This window comes from Vulpes lagopus, chromosome 4 (assembly GCF_018345385.1).
Source record: "Vulpes lagopus strain Blue_001 chromosome 4, ASM1834538v1, whole genome shotgun sequence".
Classification (NCBI taxonomy): Eukaryota; Metazoa; Chordata; class Mammalia; order Carnivora; family Canidae; genus Vulpes; species Vulpes lagopus.
In genome coordinates, this window is record NC_054827.1 from 120,334,784 (window position 1) to 120,361,445 (window position 26,662).

Sequence of the window (26,662 nt, forward strand, 5' to 3'; positions counted from 1 at the left end):
GCCAAATGCTGTATGTGGGGCAGCATCGCGGGGCCCCAGGAGCCGCATTTGCTGTCAGTCGAAAGCTACAGAGGGTTGCTGTACAGCTCTCCTCTGCAGCGGCAGCCACCCCGCCTCCAGGGTGCAGATGGGGAACCTCTCTGAGACTCAGTTTCCCCATCTGTAGACAAAAGGGTGAGAAGAAATGAGCTCTTGGCCCTCCCTCCCTGAGGTCTCTGCTCTCTGGACCCTGCGGAATGCAGGCACACGAACATACTGCCCCAGACATGGGCGTCTGCGGTGGGACGTGGGCCCCCAGAGGGTGCACTCTGGGTCGTGATGCCCCCATCACGAGGGTCAGCCTTCTACCCCTGAGGTGTGAGTCCACCCTGCAGGACATGCAAACCAGGAGACCCGACCAGGGATAGGGACAGCCCAGCCCAGTCTAGCCCTGGGGTCCCCAACCCCTGGAATGCTCCACATCTTCAAGACAAAATGCATTCCCAGTTTTTCTGAGGTAGAAATATATGTCGTATTGTTCTTTTAGAAGGGAAAGCCCAACCTCCCTTCACAGCCCACTGCCTTGTGGTCCTTCACATCCATGTTCATGGCCACTGTCTCTCCCAGATTCCGTGGATGCTCATGCCCAGGGTCCCCCAGAATCTTGGCCCTGCATCCTTCTCAGTCGGAGCCACTTTCTCCAACACACCTGTCTGGCATGGCCACCCCCCTTCTGATCCATCAGTAGTGCCCAGTCCTCCCAGGACCCAGGGCCTCAGGGATGGGACTCACCCTCTTCTCCCTGCTGCCTCTCCCAGCTGCGGGTGGAAGTTCCTCAACTGGGTGTCCATAGTCTGCATGGGAACAAGCATCCTTGTTTTCACCAACGCCTCCCCCGAAGGGCAGTGTTTCCTTCGGTGGGGAAGTGGGCTCAAGAGAAGTCACGGGCATTTCCACGCCCTGCTGGCTGCTGCAGGCACCCCAAGTACCCTTCTGCTCAGCTGCTTTGAAATCCTGGCTGATGACCCTGCCACTGGCCAGATGATGTTATTTAACACACTCACAAAGAAGCCTGTGTATAGATCACAGACACGGATTTGTTTTCCTATAGACTTAATACCTGTATTCCAGTAGCACCGTATATGCTGTGCAGTTTGTTTCATGCATTTTTAAAAAGCATCATTCTGCAAGCCAGCCTTCCCTGACTTCACCAGGTGGCCAGAGGGGCTCACCACACAAACAGGACAAGGATCTCCAGTCCCAGGGTTTGCACACGTGTGTTTTCTCCTGCCCAATGAGTCACCACTCTGATTTACTTTTGCTTCCAGAGCCTCTGACCAGGTGGTGACCAGCTCCTGGTGTGTCCTCTCCCAGGCCCCAGTCCCTTTGCTGCATAGCCCACCTCCTCTGTGGGGTCCTCCCAGCAATCCTGTGAGGGAGCAAAGTGGCTCTTCATTGCCCTTCTGTGCAGGAGAAACTGAGTCACAGAGTTGTAGATGACTCCCAGGGTCCCTAGGGACTGGGACCCCCAGGGGGACAGAACTGTGTCAGACACCTCAGACAGACCCATCACACCTCCAAGCTATAAAGACAGAGGAGGGAATTCCGGGCATAGGCAGGTGCTTCCTGAAGGTCTGTCTCCAGTAGAGGTGGGGATCCAGGTGTGGGTCCCCTTTGAATCCTGGGCTGGGGGAGGGCAGCTCACTGGGGAGGAGGAGTAGGGGTATGTGATGGGAAGGAGTGGGAGGGTGTGATGGGGAGGAGGAGCAGGGGGGATGTGCTGGGGAAGAGGAGCAGGGGTATGTGATGGGGAGAAGGAAGAGCAGGGGTATGTGATAGGGAGGAGGAGGAGGAGGGGTATGTGACGGGAAGGAGGAGCAGGGGTATGCACTGAGGAGGAGGAGTGGGAGGGTGTGCTGGGGAGGAGGAGGGGGGATGTGCTGGGGAGGAGGAGCAGGGGGATGCGCTGGGGAGGAGGAGCGGGAGGGTGTGCTGGGGAGGAGGAGCAGGGGGATGCGCTGGGGGAGGAGGAGGGGGGATGCGCTGGGGAGGAGGAGCAGGGGCATGCACTGGGAGGAGGAGCAGTGGGATGCGCTGGGGAGGAGCGGCAGGGTGTGCTGGGGGAGGAGGGATGCCTGGGGGAGGAGGATGCGCTGGGGAGGAGGATGCAGGGGGATGCGCTGGGAGGAGGAGCAGGGGGATGCACTGGGGGAGGAGGAGCAGATGGGATGCGCTGGGGAGGAGCGGCAGGGTGTGCTGGGGAGGAGGAGAAGGGGGAGATGCGCTGGGGAGAGGACGCGGGACGAGTGTGCTGGGGAGGAGGAGCAGGGGGATGCGATGGGAGGAGGAAGCAGGGGGATGCGCTGGGAGAGGAGCAGGGGGATGCGCTGGGGAGAGGAGCGCCAGGGTCGTGCTGGGGAGGAGGAGCAGGGGGCATGCGCCTGGGAAGAGGAGCAGGGGGATGCGCTGGGGAGGAGGAGCAGGGGGATGCGCTGGGGAGGAGGAGCAGGGGGATGCGCTGGGGAGGAGGAGCGGCAGGGTGTGCTGGGGAGGAGGAGCAGGGGGATGCGCTGGGAGGAGGAGCAGGGGATGCCGCTGGGAGGAGGAGCAGGGGGATGCGCTGGGGAGGAGGAGCAGGGGGATGCGCCGGGGAGGAGGAGCAGGATCCCCGCCCGGGATCCCCGCGCCGTCTCCCAGCCCAGGCCGGCCGGCCGGTCGGCGGCGCTGCTCCGGCGGGTCCCGCCGGAAGGCCGGGCGGGCAGGCGGCAGCGGGGGCGGGGCTGGCTGCGGGGCCGGGCCGCCCCTTCCAGGGAGGGCGGGCCGCGCGCGCCTTTAAGTGCGGCGGGGCCCGGGCGCGCCGAGCGTCGGCCCAGGAGGAGCGGGCGCCTCTCCGCCCCGAGCCCGAGCCCGAGCGCGGCATGACCCCGCGGCCCCGCGGCCCGCCCGCCTGAGCCACCGGCGCATGTGGCCGCGCGCCCAGCCCCGTCCCCTGCGCAGGCGGCCGCCGCCCGGCCCCCGCCCGGCCTCGGCGTCCCCGCGGCTCCCCGGCCGGGCCCCCGCGCCGCCGCCCGCCGCCCTCCCCGCCGCTATGCCGGCGCGCGCGCTGCTGCTGGCCGCGCTGGCCGCCCTGGCGCTGGCCCGAGAGCCCCCGGCCGCGCCGTGCCCCGCGCGCTGCGACGTGTCCCGGTGCCCGAGCCCACGCTGCCCCGGCGGCTACGTGCCCGACCTGTGCAACTGCTGCCTGGTGTGCGCGGCCGGCGAGGGCGAGCCCTGCGGCCGGCCGCTGGACTCGCCCTGCGGGGAGAGCCTGGAGTGCGCGCGGGGCGTGTGCCGCTGCCGCTGGGCGCTCGCCGTGTGCGGCACCGACGGGCACACCTACGCCAACGTGTGTGCGCTGCAGGCGGCCAGCCGGCGCGCGCTGGAGCTCTCGGGGACGCCGGTGCGCCAGCTGCAGAAGGGCGCCTGCCCGTCGGGTAAGCGCTCGGCCTGGGGAGGGAAGGCACCCCCCGCGCCGTGGGGGCGCAGGGCCGGAGAGGGGCTTCCAAGGCCACGCTGGCCGGGCAGGCAGGCGGGCAGGCCTCTTAGCAATCATCTAACCGGACCCCTGGTCTTCTGGGTGGGGAAACTGAGGCGCAAGGCCACGGAAGTAGGTCAAAGTGAAACGAGCCCGCTGGCTCTTCGCTTCTCTTTCTCTCTGGCCTCACCAAAGCGAACCTGTCTCGTGTATCATTTCTGCTGCTCCTGTATTCCGGCTCTGCCCGGGCCATAAACCTCACCCAGAACGGGTGTTCTCTTGAGTGATACCCAGTTTTCTTTCTTCTTAGCTGCACTTAGAGTGCATGTCTCCAGAGGGCTGTTTGGGAATGGTGAGCAAGCATGTGGGGTCTCTGCGGGCATGGGGCCTCCTGGGACAGGCTGCTGAGACAGGGAATTCCTTTGTCCCTCCAAACCCTAGGACAGCCTCCCCACAACCAGAGCTGGCCCAGGACTGCTTCTTGCCACACAACTTGACCCTGTGCATGGAAGAAAATGCTAGGAAACCCTGCCATCCCTTTATCTGTTTAGGGCGCTTCTTAGGAAGGCAGCCTCGGGCGTCGGTTCAGTAGGTGCTTGCAGTCACTATGTGCTGGGCACTGAGCCCCAATTTCACGGAGATGAGTGGAGCCCTGCGTGTGCCCTCAGTTTACAGCCGCTGGGGGGAGACGCTGACCACCAGGCAGGCTTGGCAGGCCCTGGGAGCACCGTGAGGAGGATAACTGCCTGGGCTGCTGGGAAGCCTTTGGGGAGGAGGAGTCTCAACAGAGGAGGGAGGACAAGTCTTCTAGGTAGTGGTCAGGAATGGTTTTCTGGGAAGAGCAGATGGCAGGAGCCACCACACGGAGGCCTAACTTCATAGGATGAGCTGCACCGGCGAGAGCACATAGCCGGGAGCAGCTGGCGTGCAGTGGGATGTGGGTGTATGTGTGTGTGTGTGACACCCAGGACTGGGTGGGCTGGCAGGCATGGGTCACAAGTGGCCATAAGTGTCTCGCCAATGGCTTAGACTTCATCCTGCAGGCCAGACTTCCCAGGTTGCATCTGGTATTCTGAAAATAAGTATCTCATGGCCCAAAAAGCTTAGGAAAATAAACAGTGTCCATGCAGTGGTGATTCACACTACCTTTGAGTCTATCAGACATTCTGAGAAACCTGCAGAGAGAGAGAGAGAGGAAAAAAAAAAAACAACCCACACACAAAATCATAAATCCCAGGATTTTCCAAGAGAATTTCAGCAGAGACCTCTTCTTTTCTGGCAAAACATGTATGACCTCCTCTTGGCACCTCGGGGTTCTGGGGAGCCCAGTCTGGGAAGACCATGTAGGATTCTATATGATTATTTAGGGGAGCCAGTGAAGGGCTTTAAGGGAGGGGAGGGTGATTCGGTCAGGCTTGTGTTTAGGTTGTGCCCAGAAGAGCGAGGGATGAGAGCATAGTGCCACACGGAGTCTTGGACATGGACATTGGCATTGACGGGCCCTCCACAAGCCATGCCAATGGCCCCCAGAGACAGCGGGCTGGGGTGACGCTGGCACCCTCCCATTATATTTTGGCTATGTCCATGGGGGCCCCCCAATCCTGACTCCGCCTTGCGGGGGACACTATTAGACTAAGGCTCCAGGGTCCGGGGCAGTCCAAGCATTTTGAAACCCTCATTTCTTGACTGAGGGAGTCCACGTTCGGTACCTTCCCTGTGTGTCCAGCTGGCCCTGGGCCTGTGACCAGGGCACTGTGATGGGCCACACCCTGCCTGTGCCCTGGAGAAACTCCACAGTTGGTCAGGGAGACAAGTGGGGAGGGGAGAAGAGGGGAGGAGCCTGACAGACAGGTGCAGAGGGCACTCAGCAGGCAGGCGGGGGCTGCAGTGTGGGGGTCCCGGGCTAGGGCTTCGACGAGCTGCTGACCTGGTTTCCTCTCTGTAATGAGCGTGGGGCTGACAGTAGCAGTTGCCGGGAGAACCGTGGCAGGGATTGATGGGCCAGGGCATGCGGGCACGTGGCGCCCTGAGCCATCGGTAGACCATGTATTAGTTCACGGGTTGCTGTCCCCGTGAGGACCACTGGCACCACTTCTGTTTTATCTGGCCAGGTCAGCCTCGGTGCTGAGCTGTGGAAGGTGAGCCGGAGCTCTCCCGGCAAAGGATGGGGTGGTCAGGAGGGACGGGGGACAAAGCAGAGGCTGGAGGAGCAGCCTTGCAGGCACAGGATCCCAGAGCCCAAGGGGCAGGGGCCTTGGGAGGGAGCAGGGACCGTAAAGGGGGCTGCGGGCACGGCCTCCGTGCCGCGAGGAGGGTGCACGGGGCTGGGGTCCAGCACGCTGTGCACATTAATCTGTGTGGCCCCGCCCTTGCTCCTGGGCCCTGTGCCATCATCATCACCCCATGCACAGGGACCTCAAACATCCAGGGTCCAGCCAGTTCCACCTGCAAAATCCAGTCCCTACAGAATACTTGCTGAGCCAGGGTCTCTGGCTAGCGCTCTCATCTGCCTCTGCGCGTCTGCTCCTTCTTACACCACAGATGCGCTCGGTGAGGCAGGGAGCGGTCAAGGCATTGGTCTGAGGTCACTTGGCCAGGAAGTGACCGAACCAGGCCAGCCCCCGCCCCCTGTCCCCTCACCCGCCCCGCCCTGGCTGGCTTTGAAAGCTGCGATGTCAGGGCCCCAGGCTTCTTCTGCAGGCAGGGACAGCAGGGTCCTTGAGGTCTGGCGTCTGGGTCAGACCAGGGTCCCCGGCTCCACTGGGCTGGGTGATGTCCACACATAGCAGCAGGCGAGGTGCTGCCCATCCCGGGCTTTCCTGCACACAATTCTTGCCAGCTCCGCCCTCGCCTTAACCGGCCTTCAGATGGCCAGGCGCTGGCGACCAGGTCCAGTCTTCAGTGCCTGGCTCTTCCCTGGGCTGGAGCTCTGTGTTTCTGCTGGCCGTGGTCCTCGTGTCACCTTGTCCTCCCACCCACGGGTGGGTCCTCAGCTCCACCTAGAATCTGCCCCTGAGCAGGTTCCTACTTGTCCCAGTAGGGACATTGTTCCTACTTGTCCCAGCACCACTGGCCTCCACCTCCCTCATCCTCCCTCAGCTCACTTCTCCATGCAGCGGCCACAGTAACCTTGATAAATCCATGGTGCCCGTCACTGGTGGGACATCCCTCAGTAGCCCCCCAGAACTTTGACCCACTGGGCCCGCCTGGTCCCCTCCCACCCCGCAGCGCCACCTCATCCTCTGTGCTGCAGCCCACCCTTCTCTTCCCCACCTCAGGGCCTTTGCACATGCTGTGCCAGCTGCCCCAGGTGCCCATTCCCTCACCTTCATGTAACCATGTCCTCATCTGTCTGGGCCTGGATGTGCCACCCCCCTCCCCGAGCTGCCTTCCCTGACCACGACACCTAGGTCACCCCTTGCTCAGCCTCATGAGCACACCCCAAGGGCCCTCCAGACCCCCTCCCTTCACCTGTGTGATCAGCCTTATCTGCCGTTTCTCCATCTTACTGGCTCTGAGCCTCGCGGGGCAGGGGTCTGGCCCCGATTCCCTGCCAGGCCTGCTCCATCACCCGGCATGTAGTAGATATTGTGGAACGGACAGATCATCTGTGAATCCCCCATAAGCACCCCGACTCTGCTTGCACACCCCCAGTGAAGGGAGCTTACTACCTTTCCAGGAGCTTTGCATCTGCCCATCTGCCCACTGCCTGGTGCGGATAAGTGCCCGTCCGTGGGATAGTAGACACGGCGATGAAGGTAGTCATCGTGTCTGTAGGGAGAGGAGGCTTCTGTTTTCACCCACCAGAGCCCCGCGACCCCCCAAACTTCTCTGCCCGCAACTGCAGACAAATAGGCCTGTGCACACACAATTAATTCAAAACTTAGAGCCCAAGGGCAGGTTACAACGTGGCGTTTAATAATCCGCGTTGATTGCGCAAGCGGGGTGCAGGTTCCGACAGTGTCTCTTCCTGTTTTATTTATTTAAGGGCTTTGGTCGGTGTTTCAGTTTTAATCCCCTCAGCGGCTTCCTGCGCATGTCTTGGAACTCAGCCCCGGGGCCCAGGGAGGATGACGTTTCCCGTCCACCCCCTGCCCACACGCTGGACAGCGGAGGCCAGCTGCGGCCTCCGGCCAGTCTCGAGAGGGGAGCAGAGACCGGGGTGCTGTGCAGCTGTCCTTCCGGACCAGGCCGGGGCCTTGGGGGCGCCCCCACCCTCTGCTCTTGACCTCAGCCTGGAGGTGTGGCAGGGGTCCCACAGCAACCCCTGGGGGCCGCCTACTCAGACTCCTCCCCTTGCCGTGAACCCCCACAGGGCGGCCCGAAGGGGTGTTGTAAGACTTGGATCTCCCTGCTGAAAGCCCAGCCATGGCTCCCACTGCCTTCAAGACCAAGCAAGCACGACTTCTAATGCCGCCTGCAGGGTTGGTGTGACCTGGCCTCCTCTTCCTACCCGGCGTTGCCACACTTAACAGGCCCCTGTGAAATCCCCGATCCCATATTGTGAGGGACAGAGGACTATGTGTGGCACCCAGGTGAGGGAGATGCCACCACCAGAATGGGGAAAGGGGTAGATTAAGAAGGGCTTCCTGGAGGAGGTGGCATATAGACAGCCATTTAGAGGTGGACACAGAGCCCCAGTGCAGAGAAGTCTGATGGGAATCACTGAGCATAGGCTGGTGTCAGACGGAGGAGCCGGGAGGTGACCCATCGTCAGGAGGTGGAGAACCACCAAAAGTTTATGGGTAGCAGGTGTGCAGAATGGCTGCAGGGGCCCAGCTAGTGGGAGGCCAGTGTCCTGGGTGGGGAGAGCTGATGAGGCCTGAGCTAGGGTGACAGCTGAGGGCCTGAGGATCTCTGACAGGGGGCAAGGGTGTCAGGGGGCTGTCAGGACGGAGGGATGGCAGGGCCTTTCCTGGAGGCAGGGCGCCTGGAGAAGCAGGTTTGGAGAAGCAAGGTGGTGAGTTCAGGTTAGGTATGGGGGGCGCCCCGGCGTCAAGGGTGTGAGTTCTGTGGCAAGAGACTGGCTGATGAGCTACGGCAACTGCGTGTCCACGGCGGGCACCTGGCTAAGTGAGCGGTGTGTCCTGCCCGAGGGTCTGATTGCCTCCTGGGCCTCACTTTGAGGGAGAAAAGCCACCAGACTTACCAGGGTCAAGGTGAGACATTAGGCTTGTGCTTCAGGCTGCCACAGCCTTACACACACATTAGGCCCTTTATGAGAAAAAGCTAGCAGAGGCAGGGACCTACCCCAGGTGAGGAGGGACAGCTCTGCCTGAGCGCAGGTCCCCTGATTTTGCATCTGCTGCTCTGCCCACTGGGCACACCTCCAGTGCCTTGAGGAAGTGGCTTTCCTGCTTGATTTTGATAAGTATGTTACATAAGCGGGTAAGAAAGAGAATAAAGTCACAGATCCCTTGTCCTCAGCGCAGCGAAGATGTGACCAGGACGTATGTATGGGTGCCCTAAACCGAACACCAGGTCTAGTGCGGGTCGGGGATGGGTACGAACCCTTGGAAATCTGCAGCGCACAACCTGCCCAACTGTATGCTTTAGCCCCTGTGGCACATGATGGGCAGAAACAGAACTGAAACTGAGTTCTGTTCTCCACGTCCAGCCGCTCAGGGGTGAGTCGCAGCTACCCCACCTGCAAGCCTCCTAAGCTCTCTGCACTGCAGCTTCATCTGCGAAATGGTACCCTTCTCGCTGGGCCACTGGACAGGCAGAGAGGTGAGGAATTTAATGTGCTTTGCACGGCGTAAAGGCTAACGGGCTTCAGTGTAAACAGACCTAAGTACCACCCGGTGGGTGTTTCTGGAATAGATGGAATTTGGAGAGAGAAGGAGAGGTAGTGGAGGAAGGGAAGGTGCTGGAAGGCCGTGTTTGTGGACAGGCTGCCATGTGCCCAAGGGAGTTCCGCTGACCATACCTTGGCTTCCGTGGCCACCCAGAGTCCTGCCTGCCTTCAGTGTCCCTCTGACAAAGGACAGACAAGCTGTGTCAGAGCCTCCTCCTCCTGAGGCTGGCTCAGTAGAGGAGCCACAGTGACCCCAGGCCGAAACTGGCCAAGCTGGGCGCCCCCGGGCAGGACAGCCAGTCACGGGCTGAGGACCAGCCTGGAGCTGAGGAAGTGCCTGGGGTCAGCATCCCTGGCTCTGGGCCGTGGGTGGGCATTTTCCTGGCCTGTGAAATGGACACAGATCCAGCTGCATAGGACGGCTTTGAGAGGTCATAAGGCTCGTAAATACCCGGAGCCCAACGTATGGTGGCTTCTGGGCAGGACCCATGGGGGATGGGCCCTGCACTCCCCTGACAGGAGCCTGGAGCCTGTGCAGACAGACAGCAGCACCGTCATGCCCCTGGGAAGCCCCTGTTCCTGGCTCAGGGTGAGACAGTCACTTAGGGACAGGCAAGTTTTCAAGAGCAAGAGAAACACAGGGAACTGTTCTAGGATCTAATTAGACCTGGGGGTCGGCTCCTGGGGCTTCAAAACCTGCCCCTGAAGAGTGAGTGGGGCCTGGGGGCCATGTAGGGGCCCCCAGACGGTGCATTTGTCCCTGCAGAGCATTCACACACCCCCTTGCTCATCCAACCATTCTCTCCCTGCTCTATGCTGTGGACTGGGAGAGCCCAGGCCATGGTGGCTATCAGGGGGATGTGCCATAGGAGGGGTTATGAGGGGCCGTGAGGGGACCCAGAGGGGTGAGAGTGGTCACTGAGCCTGCTGAGTCAGGGCAGGCTCCCCAGAGGAGGTGTGCTGGCCTGGGCTTTAAGGATGAGGGAAGGGGCATTCGTGCCAGAGGGTATGGGAGCTGGGGGTACTGGGGGAAGAGGGGCAGTGAAGAGTCGGTGAACCTGAAGGTGTGGGTGGAATCCGGACACCCCATCCTCAAATGCTCTGCAGGCTGTGTTTAGCGTTATGGACAGATGGGCACAGCCTGGGGCTTTGTGGTCATCTGCTGATGACCCTTTCATCCCGGCTCATAGCTAACCACTGGGTGACAGATGGGGGCTTCTTTGGAAAAAATAAAGGCAATGACCTCAGAGGAACAGAACTGGGTCTCAGGCCTGACTGCCCATTATGTGCTGGAGGGGTAATACACACGGTTGGACAGGCTGCGTACTGCACAACTCCAAGGGAAGCCAGTCACAGTGTGATCTTTGTTGATAATGGACTTGTGCAGTCTACAACCTGTGTAGCAGCAGTCCGGGGTGGTCGCTTCCCCACTCTGAGCCTCGGTCTCCCCATCTGTTCCATGGTGTTACGACCACCCAAGCTGGCGCATCATGAGTCCTCTCTCAGGCTCTGCCACCGTCCCTGAGCCCTCCTGGAAGCTCTGCCACTCGAGGATGTTGGGGCGGAGCCCGGAAGCCCAGGCTCTGGCCCTGCGGACGGACGGAGGGACGCTGGTCCCGGTTGCTCCCATCCTGGCCGTACCCCTTCGTCTCCTGCGAGGCGCCGCGGGACACCTGGCCTTGATTGCTTGGCTCTGTGTCACATTCCTCCCGACTCAGACTTCCAAGTCCTGTGGGTTACAGTTTATTTTTGAAAACAAAACACAACAAAATGCTAACAGCTGAATCTGGTCGAGATTGACTGTTGACTTCAGAACTTTGGCTGGAGGACTGGGTGGGGGCGGGGGTTGTCAAAACCCCAAATAAACAGAATCTGCTTTCCAGCCATGGGGCCCGAGGTTTTCATGTGGAAAGAAGCGGTGGGAACCGAGTCCTCCCTTCCCACTGATTCATGGGGTGATTCATCCGTGTGTGGGGAGGAGGACCAGGAAACAGGCCCTGCCCCGCCCCGCCCCCCCCTCCCCACCACCCACCACGGATGGTCTGCTTAAAGGGACAGGGCCTGGCAGGGCCCAGGGGGTGCCCCAGGCCCTGGGTCCAGAAGGACTCAGGCTCTGACATCCTTGGGACCTGGGTGGAGGCCTCCCTGGACTTCCCTCTGCCCTATCCCCTGTCACCCTGTGCTGTGCCTGGCTGGTCACTTGCCCGTACGTGGCAAAGGGTGCACACAGAGGCACTCAGCATGCGTGGATTGAATACAGCCCGCATGAGAGCGAGTACCATGGGCAAGATGTTATGCTGGGAACCCCCAGGAGGGAGAGAAGCATTCCGGCTGGAAGAAGCCTGCGGGGGGTGGGGGTGTCTGCCTAGAAGAGGTGGGATTTGAGTTATGCCGGGGGATATGGGTTCCCAGGGGCCTTGGGCTGGGGAGGACAGAGCTGGGCTTAGCCCCCACAGCTGACTGGCAGTTTCACCTGCAGAGTTTGGGGACGGTTAGCAATCCTGCGTGGAAGTAGATGCGTGGAGGCCGAGTGGGCCCGGCCCCGGGGCCCTTGTTTTGTGAGCTCTAAACCTCAGGCCCCACCCTGCCAAGGGTGTTGCCACCGGGAGGAGGGCTCCCAGGCAGGGTAGCCCCCGGCCACCTGCAGTTTGATGGCGAGAGGCCTTGCGGTGCCCAGCAATAGGCCACGTCTCCAGCCAGGCTCTGGCCACTCCAGACAGGCCGCCTTTGATTCAAGCTGACCACAGTGGCCTGGGCCCTCTGGGTCCAGCGCTGGCTGCCTGGCTGGGAGGCAGCCACCAATCACAGAATTGATAATTGATGGGTGGAGTCTCCTCTCCACACCTGACCTTGGAGCCTCTCCCCCGACCCTGTGTCCCAGCTCAGGCGTATTGGACAGTCGGACAGTCGGGGTATTAGGGAGCCACTGGGGTTAGGTGAGCAGCCCCTAAGGATGACAGCGCCCAGCCCGAGCTCAGAATGTGCCTTCTCCAACTAGATAAGCACCTTCGGGCAGGAGGATTCATCTCTGAGCCACACGCTCTCCCTGCCTTTGAGAGGGAGGCCATGACCCCCACCCTGGTGGCCTCCTGAATGTGGGGAGATTAGTTGGGAATGTGGGTGGGGCCTGATTTGCCCACAGATGTCTTTGGGGCACCTATGGTGGCTGCACTCACCATGATGCTTCCTGTCCCTCTGGACTAAATGGAAAATCAGATTTTCACCAGATCCTGATGCTCCGTCACCTCTCAGATCCAGAGGAATCTCAGCTGCAAAACTAGACTTTGCAGGCCGAGCCCTATTTGCTCACCAACAGCAGGTGCTGGGGTGTGTGGTGGGCTCCCCTGGGCAGGGAGCTTCGCATCTGCAAGTCACATCCACGCCCAGTTCCCACAGGTCAGGGGACATCTTCAGTCTCATTTTCAGACTAGGAGTCGAGGCCCAGTGAGGGCGAGTGATTTGCCTAAAGCCACACAGCTGGAAGTGCCCTGCCAGGCAGCATGCGTCACTCCCAACCCTATGCTCATTCGGGGACGGCTTACAAGCAGCATGGGGGCAGCGTCAGTTCCAGGTAGCCCCAGTCTCTGGCGGGGACCTGGGCGACCTCAGCACATGCCCGAGCAGGGAGACCAAAGGGGTGTGGGCCCCGTGCCACCCACATCCCTCAGGCCTGCGGTCCTGGCAGGCGGCAGCCCCCACTGCTGACAGCAGCAGAAATCCGAGCCGGCGAAGGTTCCAGGGGAGTTCGTGAACCGCCTGGCAAGTCAGACTGGGGCTTGGCCAAGTAGGATGGGGGGCCCTGGCGACTCAGACATCCGGAGTCCCGCGAGGCCCAGGAGGGGGTCACACTATGGCCAAATGGGGCAGCTTGTGCAGGCCAGCCAGGAGCTTTGCTGGTCTCTTGCCCAGTCACTGCTCTAGCCCAGGGGCTGGAGGGACAGGCCAGAGCTGGCAGGGGGAGGGACGGTCACCTCATGCCAGGGCACGGATGTATATATGAGAAAGAGCAAGGTCTGGGGGGCTGGCCCAGATCTCTCTTAAATGTCAGGTTGCTGCTTGCAGCTGAGGGCAGGTGTCCTAACCTCCTCTGACCTCCTGGCCTGCCTGGTGGCATCCAATGAAGTAATGTGAAGAAGCTCCGCCTTAGCTGTTCTTGGGGTGAGGAAGCCCCCTCACAGATGTCTGGGTGTCACCCTACTGCTGAGTGTGGAGCATCCCTGCAGGGCTCAGGGCCCGGTGGGGTCCCTCCCTGGTGGGGCTTCCTCCTGGGTGGGAGATTGGGGCGCCACGGGCCATGTCTGGCTCCTCCTGATGCACCTGGTTCTTCCTGCCAGTGTAGGTCTCCACCAGCTGACCAGCCCGCGGTACAAGTTCAACTTCATCGCTGACGTGGTGGAGAAGATCGCGCCAGCCGTGGTCCACATAGAGCTCTTCTTGAGGTGCGTGAGCCCCTGCCAGGCTTCCCCCCCATTCTGGTAGGGGGGTGGGGCAGGAGAAGCCAAGTAAGCGCACGTGGGGTCAGATAGACCCCCCCCCAGACACCTCCACCACGTGTGCCCTTGGGTGGGGGGGCGTCTCCTTGCCGAGGAGAGTGGGCACCCAGTTGCACCAGCTGGGCTGCAGGTTTGCTAAGCAGGTGTGCCCGGGGTGAGGGCGGGGGCAACTCTGGTATCACGGGGGCTGCCGGAGCTGGTTCTGGGAAGCACTGCTGCCTGAAGGCTGATTGTCAGCAGAACCCTGGGGTCTCCTCCCAGGTTGACCCATACACCCCAAAGAGAAGACGTTGGCAGCATGATGTCTTAAGTTAAAAATCTGACTTAACCTCTCAGCCACTGTGTGTGGAGGGGGCCACCAAGCTGCCCAGATGAGGCACGCAGGGTCTGAACCCCCACTCCACGCTGCTGGAGAACAGAGGGAGCCAGGCCCACGGGCCTGGAGTGGATGCTCAGCGCAAGGCCTGGGGCCAGGGCGCCGGGGCTTGCCCGTCTGCACAGTGTGTTCCCCAGGGGCGTGGAGGCCGGCCAGCACAAGTGTGCCAACCCCGAGCCCCAGGGTACCAGGTGGCCCATGGCGGAATTGCTCACACCAATTCCCAGCCCCAGCATTGCGCTCCCTGTTCACAGGCATGGAGCTTGCCCGGTGGGAGCCCTTGTCATGGGGTCATGACATGCCCATGGGTCATGGTCATGCCCATCTCTGGAGGGCAGGGGCAGTGTTCACCCCTGACAGCGCTCCATGGGACCAGCAACCACTGGCTCAAGCTCCCCATCAGATGAGCAGGGCCCTTGGACCCACTGTGCACTCTGAGCCATGTTGGCTGCTTTGCCTGCATTCCTCTAAACAGCCCTGGTGAGTGCCCACCTCGTGGAGTTGGGGGCTGGCTACCGCAGGACTCACCCTGAGTCAGGACCGGCTGGCCCACCCCTCAGCACTGGCTGGCACGCTGCTCCCGAGGCCCTTTCTGCCCACACTCAGGGCCGAACCCCACATGCTAGGCTCTGATGTTCCCATTTCCTGGGTTGGAGCAGAGGCCAGGGAGCTTCTCCAAGCTCACAGAGCCACTGAGTCGGGCTTTGACCCCAGGTCCTCAGGCCCCAAAGCTGACCCCTTACTGCCCTTTCTGTAGGCTCCAGACCCTGAGACATGTCATTGAGGAAATTACAACTGGACACGCTAAATGGCAGGTCCCTGGCCTTGCCGGTGGCTCAGACTGGCCAATGTCTTTCTAGAGGGCTCCAGGCATCAGGCTCTGGGCCAGCTAATTGTTGACTGCAGCCTAGTGCCCTTGGAGACCGATGTCCTAGTGGGCGGGTGGGCGAGGCCAGGCGGGCGAGATCTCAGACAGATGAGATGCTCATCAAACCTGGGAGCCTCCACTGTGACCCCTGACCTGAGGGAGGAGTCTGCCAGCTGCCTCGGGCCCCTCCTGTGGACACACACCAGATCCCACCATGGGTGCTGGCGGGGGTGGAAGCAGAGGCTGCGGTCACCCTTGGGGCCGAGTGGCCAGGCTGCCTGACCCAGACGAGCAGTTCACATCCTGGACCACTGTCTACGCCTGTAAACTACTGCTACCACTACTGTGCGCAGTGGTTGTGGGCATCACATCACCTCGTGTCTGGCTCAGAGCACTCGTGACGTTCATTAGCCCTCGTCCTGGTCCTGCCCGTGAGGCAGCCTTCTGCACTCCCTCGCTTTCCTGAGACGTGCCCACCCTCCTGTTCTCTTCCCTCCTGCATGGTTCCAGGCCCCTTCCGGTACCCTTTCTCCCTCATCTCTGGGGGCGGCCCAGGCACTGAGTACTCACACCATCCACGCCCCTCGGGATCCCAGGGAGGGTCCTGAGCTGTGTCCTGCCTCCCCGGCGTTCTGGCCATGGGCCATGGGCCCTGTGGGCTCTGCTGAGGCTTGGGCTTTTTCTTACATCAGTGAATTCTGACCTCTGGCCGTTTGATCCCATTTACGGAGGTGGACCCTGAGGCCCAGGGTCTGCCCGTGTCTGACATGGTGCATGCCGCCCGGCACTGTCCAGTGCTCCCAGCCCTGAGTCCTCGGAAGGACGGCACCTGGTGCAGAATTTGTGGAACAGAGCCTGCCACCGGCCCTGCCTGTCACACCATCCGGGGCTCTGGGCAGCTGCCAGAGGGGAGGGACCTGAGGGGGAAGAGGGGAGCACACCCCTGCCCCCAGCCTATGATCTCTCTGAGTAGTCAGATCTGCCCCCCTTAGGGAAGCCAGCCTCCCTGAGGGCCAGCTGTGGGTCAGCCCCAGCGGACGCTACACGCACATTAATGCGTTGTCCCTCATGCCAACAGCAGCCAGGTTTATTGAGTGACTTCCTGCCTCCAGATGTGTTAGATACCAGGCATCACACTCAGCAGGGCAGGGATCCCATTTCCTAGCTGGGGAGACTGAGGCCCGCCCACAGCCAGGCAGATAATAAGTGGGACAGGCCTGAGATTAGAGTCCCGGCCTGTCTGGCTCCAGTGCTGAGCTGTCTGGCAGCGAGCGTCTGCCGGTCTTGGCAGGCCTGACGTGCATGGGCCTCCCGTCTCTTCCCAGAAGGTTGCAGGTCACAGATGGTTCTCCCCTCGATCTGGCTGTGAAACGGGTCCAGGCGTAAGTGACCTGGCCAAGGCCACAGCTGAAGGTGGCAGAGCTGGGGTTGGCCCTGGGCCCAGGGGACTCTGAACCCCACGCTGGGTTCTGCTTCTCACCAGCTGGTGCATGGCTGTGGCCGGCTCTGCATCCAAGCCCCGTGTCCAGGCCCCCACATCCAGGCCCCTACCCATCCTGACCGCCCTCCTGTGCTCCCCTCCCCGCAGACACCCGCTGTTTGGCCGTAACGTGCCCCTGTCCAGCGGCTCGGGCTTCATCATGTCAGAGGCCGGCCTGATCGTCACCAACGCTCACGTGGTGTCCAGCACCAACGCCGTCTCAGGCCGGCAGCAGCTCAAGGTGCAGCTGCAGAACGGTGACACCTATGAGGCCACCATCAAGGACATCGACAAGAAGTCGGATATCGCCACCATCAAGATCCACCCCAAAGTGAGTGGCCGGGGGGCGGGCGGGGGAGCCCGGAACAGCATCAGCCCAACCTCCCTGTGGGGCACTTGGAGGAACTAAGGCCTGGGGCGCCCGGCAGTTTGCTCCCAGTCAGTCACAGGTCAGGTCGGACTAGAACTGGGTTCTCCAGACCCCTGCCCTGTGCTTCCCCGAGCTGCCAGCTGCAAGCAGAGCTGGGCAGCCATCCACCAGCCGGGCCTGCATGGATGTCCTTCACGACCCAGGGACACTCCTAGTGTCCCTCCCAGGCCCACTCCAGGACATGCAACTGTCCCTGTGGAGCTGACAGGGCTGTGGGAGCATTGCGACATATGCCCTCGTCCCTCCACATCCAGTCCCCACTATAAGCTGGCCTTGGAGCCCACAGCGGGGCTGTGTCATCCCCCATCACTGCTAGTGGCTGTGTCCAGGGGGCCTGCCACGGGCTGGTACCATCTGTGCCCCACAGACCTTGGCAGACAGGGTGTCAGCGTCCAAGGGGAAACAGGCTAAGAGAGGTGAGACCACTGCCCAGTATCCTGCAGACCCGGGGCAGGGCTTGTCCACTGTCATGGTTATGAGGCTCGATGAGGGCCGCTGCTGGCCACCCCTGCCGTGAGGTCGGTGACCCTGGGGCTGTCTGTTCTGGTGAGTCTGGCTTGGCCTGGTGACTCTGAATCTGGTTCTGCTCTTTCTCAATATAAGTTGAATAGTTTTGGTGATCATGAGTCTATGTGAGGAGGCTCCTTCCTACACGATCAAGGGAGAAGAGAGTTACCCTAGTGTGGACCCCTCCCACGTTTTTTAAGATTTTATTTATTTATTCATGAGAGACACAGAGAGAGAGAGAGAGGCAGAGATACAGGCAGAGGGAGAAGCAGGCTCCATGCAGGGAGCCCAACTCAGGACTTCATCCCAGGTCCCCAGGATCACACCCTGGGCCAAAGTCAGCACTAAACCGCTCAGCCACCTGGTCTGCCTCCCTCCCCACGTTTGACCCCTTGGTGGTAGTTACTGAGCCCGGGGTGTCACCTCCATCCCAAAGATGAGGCTGCTCAGGCTGGGAGCACCGGGGGTGTGCTCAAGGGCAGGGGTTGGCAGCTTTGGTGGTGAGGCTCCAGGAAGTAAATGTTTCCAGGCTTGTGGGGCCTGTGAGCACTGTGGACACCTCTCAGCTATGCAGCAGCCACAGGGGATAAGAACGCATGGCTGTGTTGCAATAAAACTTTATTTATACAACAGGCAGCAGGTGGATGTGGCCCTAGGACCAGTGTGCAGCCCCCGCCGATGACACCCACAGGGCAATGTGGACCCAGACTGGACCCCAGGCCCGGCTGCCACTGGGTCTCTCCCATTCCAGGACCTGTGGCAAAACCATAGGATGGGGCACACCCTGGCAGCCATCGGTGGCCACAGATGCTGGTGGAGTTAGTAAGGCCCTGGTGCCCTGGTAAGGCCCTAGTGCCTGCTGGCCGGATCGGCACCCACCGTTTCTCCTTGACGCAGGCGCTGCCTCTGAGCCCCTGAGTCCTGCGTGTGGCAGCTCCCCCAGCTTTGGGGAGAGGCTGCTGCCCCGAGTGGCTGGGGCATGGTGAGGAAGAGCGTCCCTGAGGCCAGGTGGTATTATCCCTCCCTCTGTGACCAGCCAGAGATGTAAGCATCATTCCTGTGGGTCCTCACGTCCAGGTGCGTGGGCCCGGCTCTTCCACCTGGGACCCTCTGTGCCAGGTCCCCCCGCCATCCCACCAGATGGCATCGGGGTCCTTGTCAGAGCTAGAGGGAAGCTTGTGTGATCGGAGCACGACGGTCACCAGCACCTTCTTCTAGAGCTTTGTGTCTGTGGGTCATGGTGGACCCCCAGGAGCCTGCAGAGGAAGTGCCCCTCATCTGGCCACCCCAGGGGTGGCATCTGACACAAGTCATATGACACCAAATCCCCAAATTCATGGGGGTGTTGGTGAGAGGGGCTCGGCTCCCCTCAATTTTGTGGATGCTGGCACGTGCACTCAGCACCCTAGCCAGCGCTCAGGAACACCTGCTCTGAGCATGCTCCCTGCAGCTTCCAGAACATGGAGGCAAACCCAACACAGCCAGATCCCAGAGCTCCCAGTCTAGCTGCCAAGTCAACATGAAGTCTAGCGTCACGTGGAAATAGCATGGGCAGGTGTCTCAGTGCATGAGGGGTGACGGCAGAGCTTGGCTAAGTCACTCTGTTGCTCTCAGTTTCCCTGTGTCTCTACTGAGAGGTGAGGTTGAGCTGGATCAAGAGTTCCAGGGTCTTCACCTGGGCTCCAGGCTTCCCGCAGGTCTCTAGGTCACATGCATCGCCTTGTGTGTGATGCATTTTGGAAGGTATTCAGAGCTCCAGCAGATTTCAGAGGGACCTGTGACCATGGAACCACTGGGCTCATGACCTCAGAGGCCATGCTCGGCTGGATCCTCCAGGCATCCTCCCTGTGTGCAGCCCCTGCAGCCGCCTGGGGAACCCTGTGGTCAGTCACAGGGCAGCTGAGCCTCTGTTCTGAGGACTCCAGCCTGGGTCTCTCCTACTGTGGGTCAGCTGGAGGCCGGCCTGGCCTCTGTCTGAGTTGGCGACTTGCCTTGGCCTTGACCCCTGACGGCTCTATCCAGCTGCTCCTGCCTTGCTGGGACCACCCTGCTGGGGGCTGGCCTCCATCTGGCTCCCGTCCCACCAAAGGCAGACAGCTGAGCCTCCCTTTCCTTGTCCCCCCTCCAGAAAAAGCTGCCGGCGCTGCTGCTGGGACACTCGGCAGACCTGCGACCCGGCGAGTTTGTGGTGGCCATCGGCAGCCCCTTCGCCCTACAGAACACGGTGACCACGGGCATCGTCAGTACGGCCCAGCGGGACGGCAAGGAGCTGGGCCTCCGGGACTCGGACATGGACTACATCCAGACGGATGCCATCATCAACGTGAGTGCTCGTGGGGCCTCAGGCGGGCTCACCCCATCACTCAACACATCCACTTGCTAGAAGTCTCCTTCTTTATGCTAAATAGAGCTCTGGGTCCCTGTGACTTCTGCACCTGGGTGCCGGGACCTCCCTGGGGGTTAGAAGCTGCTGCCCTGACCTGGGAAAGCTCTTCAGAGACGCAGAGAGTCTCTGCCCGAGTCACCCCCTCTTCTGGGCACTGTTGGTTTCATCACTGTAGCACATGACACCTTTCCCGCTTACAGAGCACTCTGCCCTGGCCCAGCATGCCCACCTCTCTGGGTTTGCCATGACCTGGACTATTCTGGAAGTGTTAGCCATTGTAGAGAGCCCTGGAGGCGGGTGGGATAGAACCGAGCCGTGGGTCGGGTTGGGGGGAGCCTGTGAGGTCTGTGCGGGGAGCATTGGTCACCAAACAGCCGTGCACTTGGCCTCTGGGGCCTCAGCTCTCTCACCTGTGGAATGGGTGCAGTGAGGCCTTTCGAGATGCTGTTGGGAGTGAGATTTGATTATCTGTTTCTGTGCTGGTTGAAACGAGGGTGGGAAGACAGAGCTTCAGGAGCCCTCTGGCAGGGCTCAGGGCTCCCCTAACGTCGCGTGTCCTCTGCTTGCAGTACGGGAACTCCGGGGGACCCCTGGTGAACCTGGTAAGTGTCCCCAAGTGTAGGGCCCTCTAGTGCTCTGGGGCTCTGCTCCCGTGGCCATACAACCTGGAGGCGGGATGCAACCCCAAAGATGGACCTTGAAGCTTCACACGCAATAGCTGGGCTAAAGGCCCAGAAGGAGGACATGGCCCCAGGCACCAGTGCTCTGGGCCTCCGTCCCCCCCTAGAGATACTGCATTGTCAGAGGAATAAGGATGACCCAGAACAGCAGCCAGACAGGGACCACATGCCCAGCGAGGACGGGGGCGGCAGGGGAGACACAGGTCAGGGCTGGTCACTGCTCCGGGCCCCCATCCTTGCATTTACATGTGTGGAGAGGGGGCATCCTTGTTCTGTCCCAGTTTTCTCAGTCACCACTCCCCCACATCTGTCCTGGGCCCCAGAGTGGGACTCCTTCTCATACCAGGTGAAATTTATAGAATAAACCAGGAGTTCAGTTCAGCTCCTGGGCCCTGAATTACCGGCTGCCATCCCCACCCCGGGGAGCTCCCATCCATGCCACAGTGTGTCAGACCCGAGCATGCCCAAGTGTGATGTGAGGAACAGTGAGGAGACACTGGAGAAATACAGGCAGGGAGGGCTGCCTGGAGGCGGGAGTGTCTAATCTGGGCTGTGGAGACTAAGGGTTTGGGGCTTAGGAGATACACAGGAGAAAGTCCAGGGAGAAGGTGCCACATGAGCAGGAGGGGTCAGAGGGAGCTTCACCCTGCCCCCCAACCCCCTGAGCAGCCCTGCAGCTGTTCAGCAGGACGGGAGGCCACAGCATGGTTGTTCATGAAAGCTGTGCAGGTGGGCTTTATGCTGGAGGCCAGAAAAGCAGGGGTGCGTGCTGGGCTGCAGGGAGGAGCACCTTCCCGAGGGTGTCAAGAACAAGGTGTCTCCTGATCCATGCTGTAGCCTTGAAGGGGTGCAGGGCAGGGGCAGGGCGGGAGGCCAAGTCCCAGGGGATGGAGGGGGGGCACTGGGAAGCTGCCCTGGCCTCACACCCCTAGCCCCACTTCTAGGACGAAGGGAGAGAGGCCCCAGGCCCATAGGCATCATCGCCCCCTGTCCGGGCTCCAGCCTCTTGGGATGCTGTGGAGGTGGAGGTGTGCTCCTCCTCAGTGGGCACCGCCTGAGGAGCAGAAGGAGAGAGGGGACCAGGTGTGGAGGGAGGAGTGGGAGGCGAACCCTGAAGGGCCTCCCAGGATGGCTTCTGGATGCCCCAGGAGCCTCCCAGCAAGAGGCAGTGCCGGCCAGGTGGGCCCTGGAAGCCAGGTGCGGGGCGGGTGCAGACAGGGTGCTGGGGCCCCCCTCCCCAGTGATGCCCCTCTGACTGCCCTGCCCAGGATGGCGAGGTCATTGGCATCAACACGCTAAAGGTGGCAGCCGGCATCTCCTTCGCCATCCCCTCGGACCGCATCACACGCTTCCTCACGGAGTTCCAGGACAAGCACGTCAAAGGTGCGGCGCTGCCCCGGGGCTGCTGAGGGAGGGGACGGGCAGGGGCCCCCTGCTTTCCTGCATGCGCTCCCCTTCTGGCTGGGGGTCCCCCACTCACCTCCCACCTCCAGCAGCTTCCACCCCCAGGCTCCACTTCTCTGGGTGGCTGCAGACAGAACTGGTAGTGTGTCCTTCCCTCCCTTCCTCCCCGCCACCCCCATCCTTCCTCTTCCCTTCCCTCCTCCTTTCCATCCACCCACCCACCCACCCCCCATCTACCCATCTGCCCTTTTATCTACCCCTCTGCCTACCTATCCACCCTTTCTCCCCCATCCTCCCTCCCTCCCATGTGCTCATCCCTGAGCACTCCTGCTTCTAGCCTGAGGTCATGCAGACTGTCCCAGAGGGGAGCCTGTACCCTAGGAAACAGAGCCCAAGCCCCTGATCCCTAGAAGGCATCTTCCTCTCAGCACCCCACACAGGGGTGCCCAGGCCTTCTCCCACTGCTGGATGGCCATGAGCATCCACCTGGTGGAGGCCTTGGCCAGGCACGGGTGACTCTCCCCAGTGAGGGCCCATCACTCTCTTAAAGTTGGTCACAGCTGCTTTCCGAGGGACAGTCATATGGCTCCTGATCTCGGGAGCTTCCTGGTGGCCTCCACCTTCCTGCCTTTCATTTAGCCCAGTGAACCAGTGAATGTCTCCCTCCTGCCATTTTGTCTCCTGTGCCCACCTGGCCGATGCCCAGATCTGCCTCAGCCCCACCACTCACACCTTCAAATTGCTTCCATGTCTCCTCCCAGCCCCCTCACCAGCAGTTCATTGAGAGCATGGGGCTTCTTCATGCTGGCCCTGTCCACGATCCCATCAGCCAAGCACATGGAGCCCCGTGTGGCCAAGACCAGTGCCATGAGGACTGGTCACGTGAAGAACCACTGTTGAGGAAGGACTCCATTGGGTTCATCGGTGTCCCTCATGTGAAGATGGCCAGGAGCCAGGGCAGAGCCAGTCTTCCCTAAAGAAGCTGAAGGCTTCTTCTGTTGGATGGGTTGGGGACCATTTAACACCACATCTTTTCTCCTTGCCTGCCAGGAAGCTCAGAACTCAAGCCGGGTTGCGCCTTCATACCTGTCATAGTCTTGATGCTTTCTTTAATAACTGAGCTTTTCTAGTATAATTACCCTCCCTCCTGCTCCAAGGGTGCCTTGGACTTTGGCTACCTTCCTGGAAGTTGATGGATCTGCATTTTGCACAGGTTGAGCTGTTAGGTCACTGTTGGGAAATGGATGATAGCGTCCTCTTGCTTCTTGCTTCTCTCTTCCTCTCCTCTCTCAGATGAGAACCAGCAGGGGCCACCAGGGTTCATTCCTTTATTGTACAGAGACTGTCCCTGTCAGTGCTCACCTCACCCCAGACGCCCTGGGAAACACTCATTCCCTGTCCCCAGAGCTGTCACCTCCCTCAGGACACGTGGATGAATCAGAGAGCCCAATCAATCCTAGCTGGATGATCGAATCTATAATTTAAAGCCCTTCTGAAATTGATTGGTGTTCACTTCTGCTTTTTTTTTTCTTAATAAAATTATCAAAATACTTAACCAGTTAATCCAAAGTTCTTTAAAACAGACCATCCTTAAACCAAGGAGTGTGAAGGTGTGTTTCTTGTTCCTGTCTAGGGTGTGGGGCTCAGAGGCCTCTGGGGTCTCTTAGGGGAAGAGGAGTCACCATGCTGGTCCAAGGGAGCCTCAGTGTCAGGCCCCAGGAGTTTGGGGGTTCAGCTAACCTTAGCACTAGAGTGTACCCCAGGAGTGTTTGGGCCAGTGGGGCCAGGTGGTTATGGATATCTGCCCCTCTGTGAACTATGGGAGCCAGTGGTCACATCCAGCCTGGGGCATGGACTTGGTACTCGTCTCCTGCCCCCGGGGGTGGGGGGTGTCTCTGTGGCCCCGTGCTGCAGGGAGGCATCAGAGGTTCTGGCAAGAAGACCCTAGAATGCACGTTCCCTGGCCACGAGGTCCCAGGCAGACCGGGGACACCTGCGTGCTGGAGTTCTTCCCCAGTAGAGCAGGAGGCAGCAGCGGGAGGCAGGGGAGAGGTGGGCAGGACCCGTGCTGGGGAGCCCACTGTCCCTCCTTCAAGATGCCCGAGGCTGTAGTGTCCCCGAAGCCTGAGCTCGGCTCTCTGCCAGCGCAGCGGCTAGGACCAGGACTCAGCGGCGTCAGGGCTGCAGAGCGGGTCTGGGAGCAGAAGGAACCACAGTGAATGTCATTCCTGCGCAGAGCCTGGGGTCCCGTGGGTCGGGAGCCAAACACGCGTGCAACCCTGAGCTTTCATTCCAGCAGGGGCACTGGGCCACAGGAGTTCCAGTATGTCCTACGAGGGCAGAGTAGGGAGGGAGGCCCGTGGGAGGAAGGAGAGGGGATGCAGAGGGGGCCTGGGGCGGGTGGGTGGCTGGAGGGACCAGTAGGGAGTCCACCACAGGAAATGCTCCTGGCAGCCTGGGGGGGTGGGCGGCAGCTGCAGGATGAGAAGTGGTTGGGTCTTGGTCAGTTTTGAACTTGGAGCCAACAGGGCTTGGAAGGCGGGGTACAAAGTGTGAGCAAGGCAGAGGGGCATTTCCTGGGATGGGGTTCAGGGGCAGATCAGGGATCAGCCCTGATGCCCAAGAAACTGTCAGTGTGAGCCGCTTTCTGCCTTGGTTTGGGGTTTTGTTGTGAAATTCCTTTTCCACACAGCGAACCCGGTCCAGTGGCATTAGTGTGCATGCAGTTTAGGGGGAGCTGCCCGGCTTTGAAGGAACACTCGGGCAGGACCTCCAGCCGACCTCCTTGTTCCCAGCGCATGGGACCCTCCGCATCTGGGTGACCTCCCTGTGAAGGAGGAGACACAAGGGTGTCTGCTGACCTAGAGACTCAGTGCGTCCCCCCTGAACCACCCCCACATTGGGCTGGGCCTGCTGGCTCTGGGGAGTGGGCAGTGGGCTTCCAACCAAGGACTCTAACGAGCAGGCCCCTGCCTTGTGGGTGGCAGGGCTGCACATCTGCCCGGCCAGGGCACTGCTCACGCACAAGCACGGGAAGCTCAGTCCCCTTCCTATTTTGAAGAATGACCTTGGGGTTCTGAGCAGCTGACAGAGAGCCGGCTCCGTGCAGGAGCAGGACGCAGGGCCGAGGCCTCTGCTAGGGCTTCCCTCCTGTCCTCTGAGGACCTGGCCCCGTCTGTGGATTGTAATGCCATCTAGGGAGTGATTCCCAGATTCCCATAGCCAGCCTGGCCCCATCTCAGAGTGCCATACTGGGATTCTCAGCTGCCCTTGTCCCCACAGACCCTTCCAAACCCAGAGGTCCTTTCAAAACATAGGGCAGACCATGGGCCCCTCTGCTGGAAAGCGTCCCCAGGCTGCACCTGCTGGAGGTAAAGACCAAAGCCATGGGCCCAGCAGAGCTGTGAGCCTCTCCTCACCATCCTGGCCTCACATCACTCAGAGCCACCCATTCCCCACCATCATCCATCCTCTGTGAAGAAATGTCAGTTTAGGTATTTTGCCCACTTTAAAAAGTTGAGTTATTTTATGTTCTTACTAGGTTTTGAGAGGGGTCTGGATGCATCCTGGATGGGAGTCTTTGTTGGGGAAACGAGCTGCCAATGTCTCTTCCTGCTGCTTAACTTTTCATTTTCCTGACTTCACCTTCAAAGAGCGGATGTTTTATAAATTTTTATGAAGTCTCATTTACCAATTTTTTTTTTAATGGATCATGCATGTGAAGTTGTATCCAAGAAATCTGGGCTCACCAAAGTCAGGAAAATTTACTTCTACATCTCCTAGCAGTTTACTTTCTGAGGCCTTCAAGTTAGGACAATGATGCATTTTGAGTTAATTTGTTTAAAGAGTGCCGAGTATGAATCAAAGTTCTTTTTTTTTCTTTCTGCTTTGGATAGTCAGTTTCTCTAGCACTGTCTTTTTCCCCACTGAACTGAATTTGCTCCTTTGTTGAAAATAAAATGAGCCCATCCTCTCTGGCTTATCTGTCTGTCTGTCCATCTATGCCAGCTTCACTCTGTCCTGATTATTGCAGCTCTGCAGTGTCTTCAGGTCAGGTGACACCAGCCGTCCCACTGTGTCCCATCTCCAAAGCCATCCTGGTTTTTCCATATCCTTTGCATTTCCATATGGATTTTAGAATCAGCTTGCCAACCCCTGATTCCAATTTCAATTATTGCAATTGTTTTAAATTTCAATTTCCGATTGCTTGTTACTACAATATACAAATAAAGTTGATTTTCGTATGTTGTTTCATCGTAAGAGATCCCGTGACCTTGACAGCTTGTGCTGGTAGGAATTTTTGTGGGCTCCATCACAGATGATTCTGTAGTCTGTGCACAGAGATGGTTTTGCTTCTTTCTTTCCAGCCTGGATGCTTTTTCTTTTGTTCTTGCCTAGCTGGAGTCTCCATACGATATTGAATATAAGTGTTGAGAATGGATGTCCTGGCATTCGTTGTTTCTGCCCTTGGGGAGAAGTCTCTAGTCTCTCACCAGCAAGTAGGATGTGCTTGTAGGTGTCCTTCATTGGATGGAAAAAGTTCCCTTCTATTTGTAGTTTCTATTAGGAACAGATGTTAGAAGATTTTGTCAAACACGTTTTCTGCACCTTTTGAGATGATGGTTTCCCTTAGTCTGTTAATGTGGTAAATTGCATTGGTTGATTTTTGAATGTCATACCATCCTTACATTCCTGGCATAAAGCTCCTTCAATCGTGATGTATTATTCTTTGTATATATTGTTGGATT

At 59.8% G+C, this 26,662-nt stretch overlaps 1 protein-coding gene across 2 annotated transcripts in view; it reads left to right on the forward strand.

Annotated features, from left to right (window-relative positions):
* The first annotated feature begins 3,036 nt into the window (after window positions 1-3,036).
* The window catches only part of HTRA3 (HtrA serine peptidase 3), a 30,854-nt gene continuing 7,228 nt past the window's right edge, over window positions 3,037-26,662 (forward strand). Inside the window, exons 1-7 of one of the 2 annotated variants that reach the window (XM_041753111.1) lie at window positions 3,037-3,452; window positions 13,630-13,729; window positions 16,616-16,838; window positions 19,573-19,767; window positions 20,400-20,432; window positions 21,779-21,893; window positions 22,676-25,893. In XM_041753111.1, the coding sequence (XP_041609045.1) occupies window positions 3,068-3,452; window positions 13,630-13,729; window positions 16,616-16,838; window positions 19,573-19,767; window positions 20,400-20,432; window positions 21,779-21,893; window positions 22,676-22,698 (1,074 nt within the window). In that variant the 5' untranslated portion in view covers window positions 3,037-3,067 and the 3' untranslated portion in view covers window positions 22,699-25,893. Of the gene's footprint in view, window positions 3,453-13,629; window positions 13,730-16,615; window positions 16,839-19,572; window positions 19,768-20,399; window positions 20,433-21,778; window positions 21,894-22,675; window positions 25,894-26,662 lie in introns of those variants that run through there. The other variant, XM_041753110.1, reaches the window with a different exon arrangement.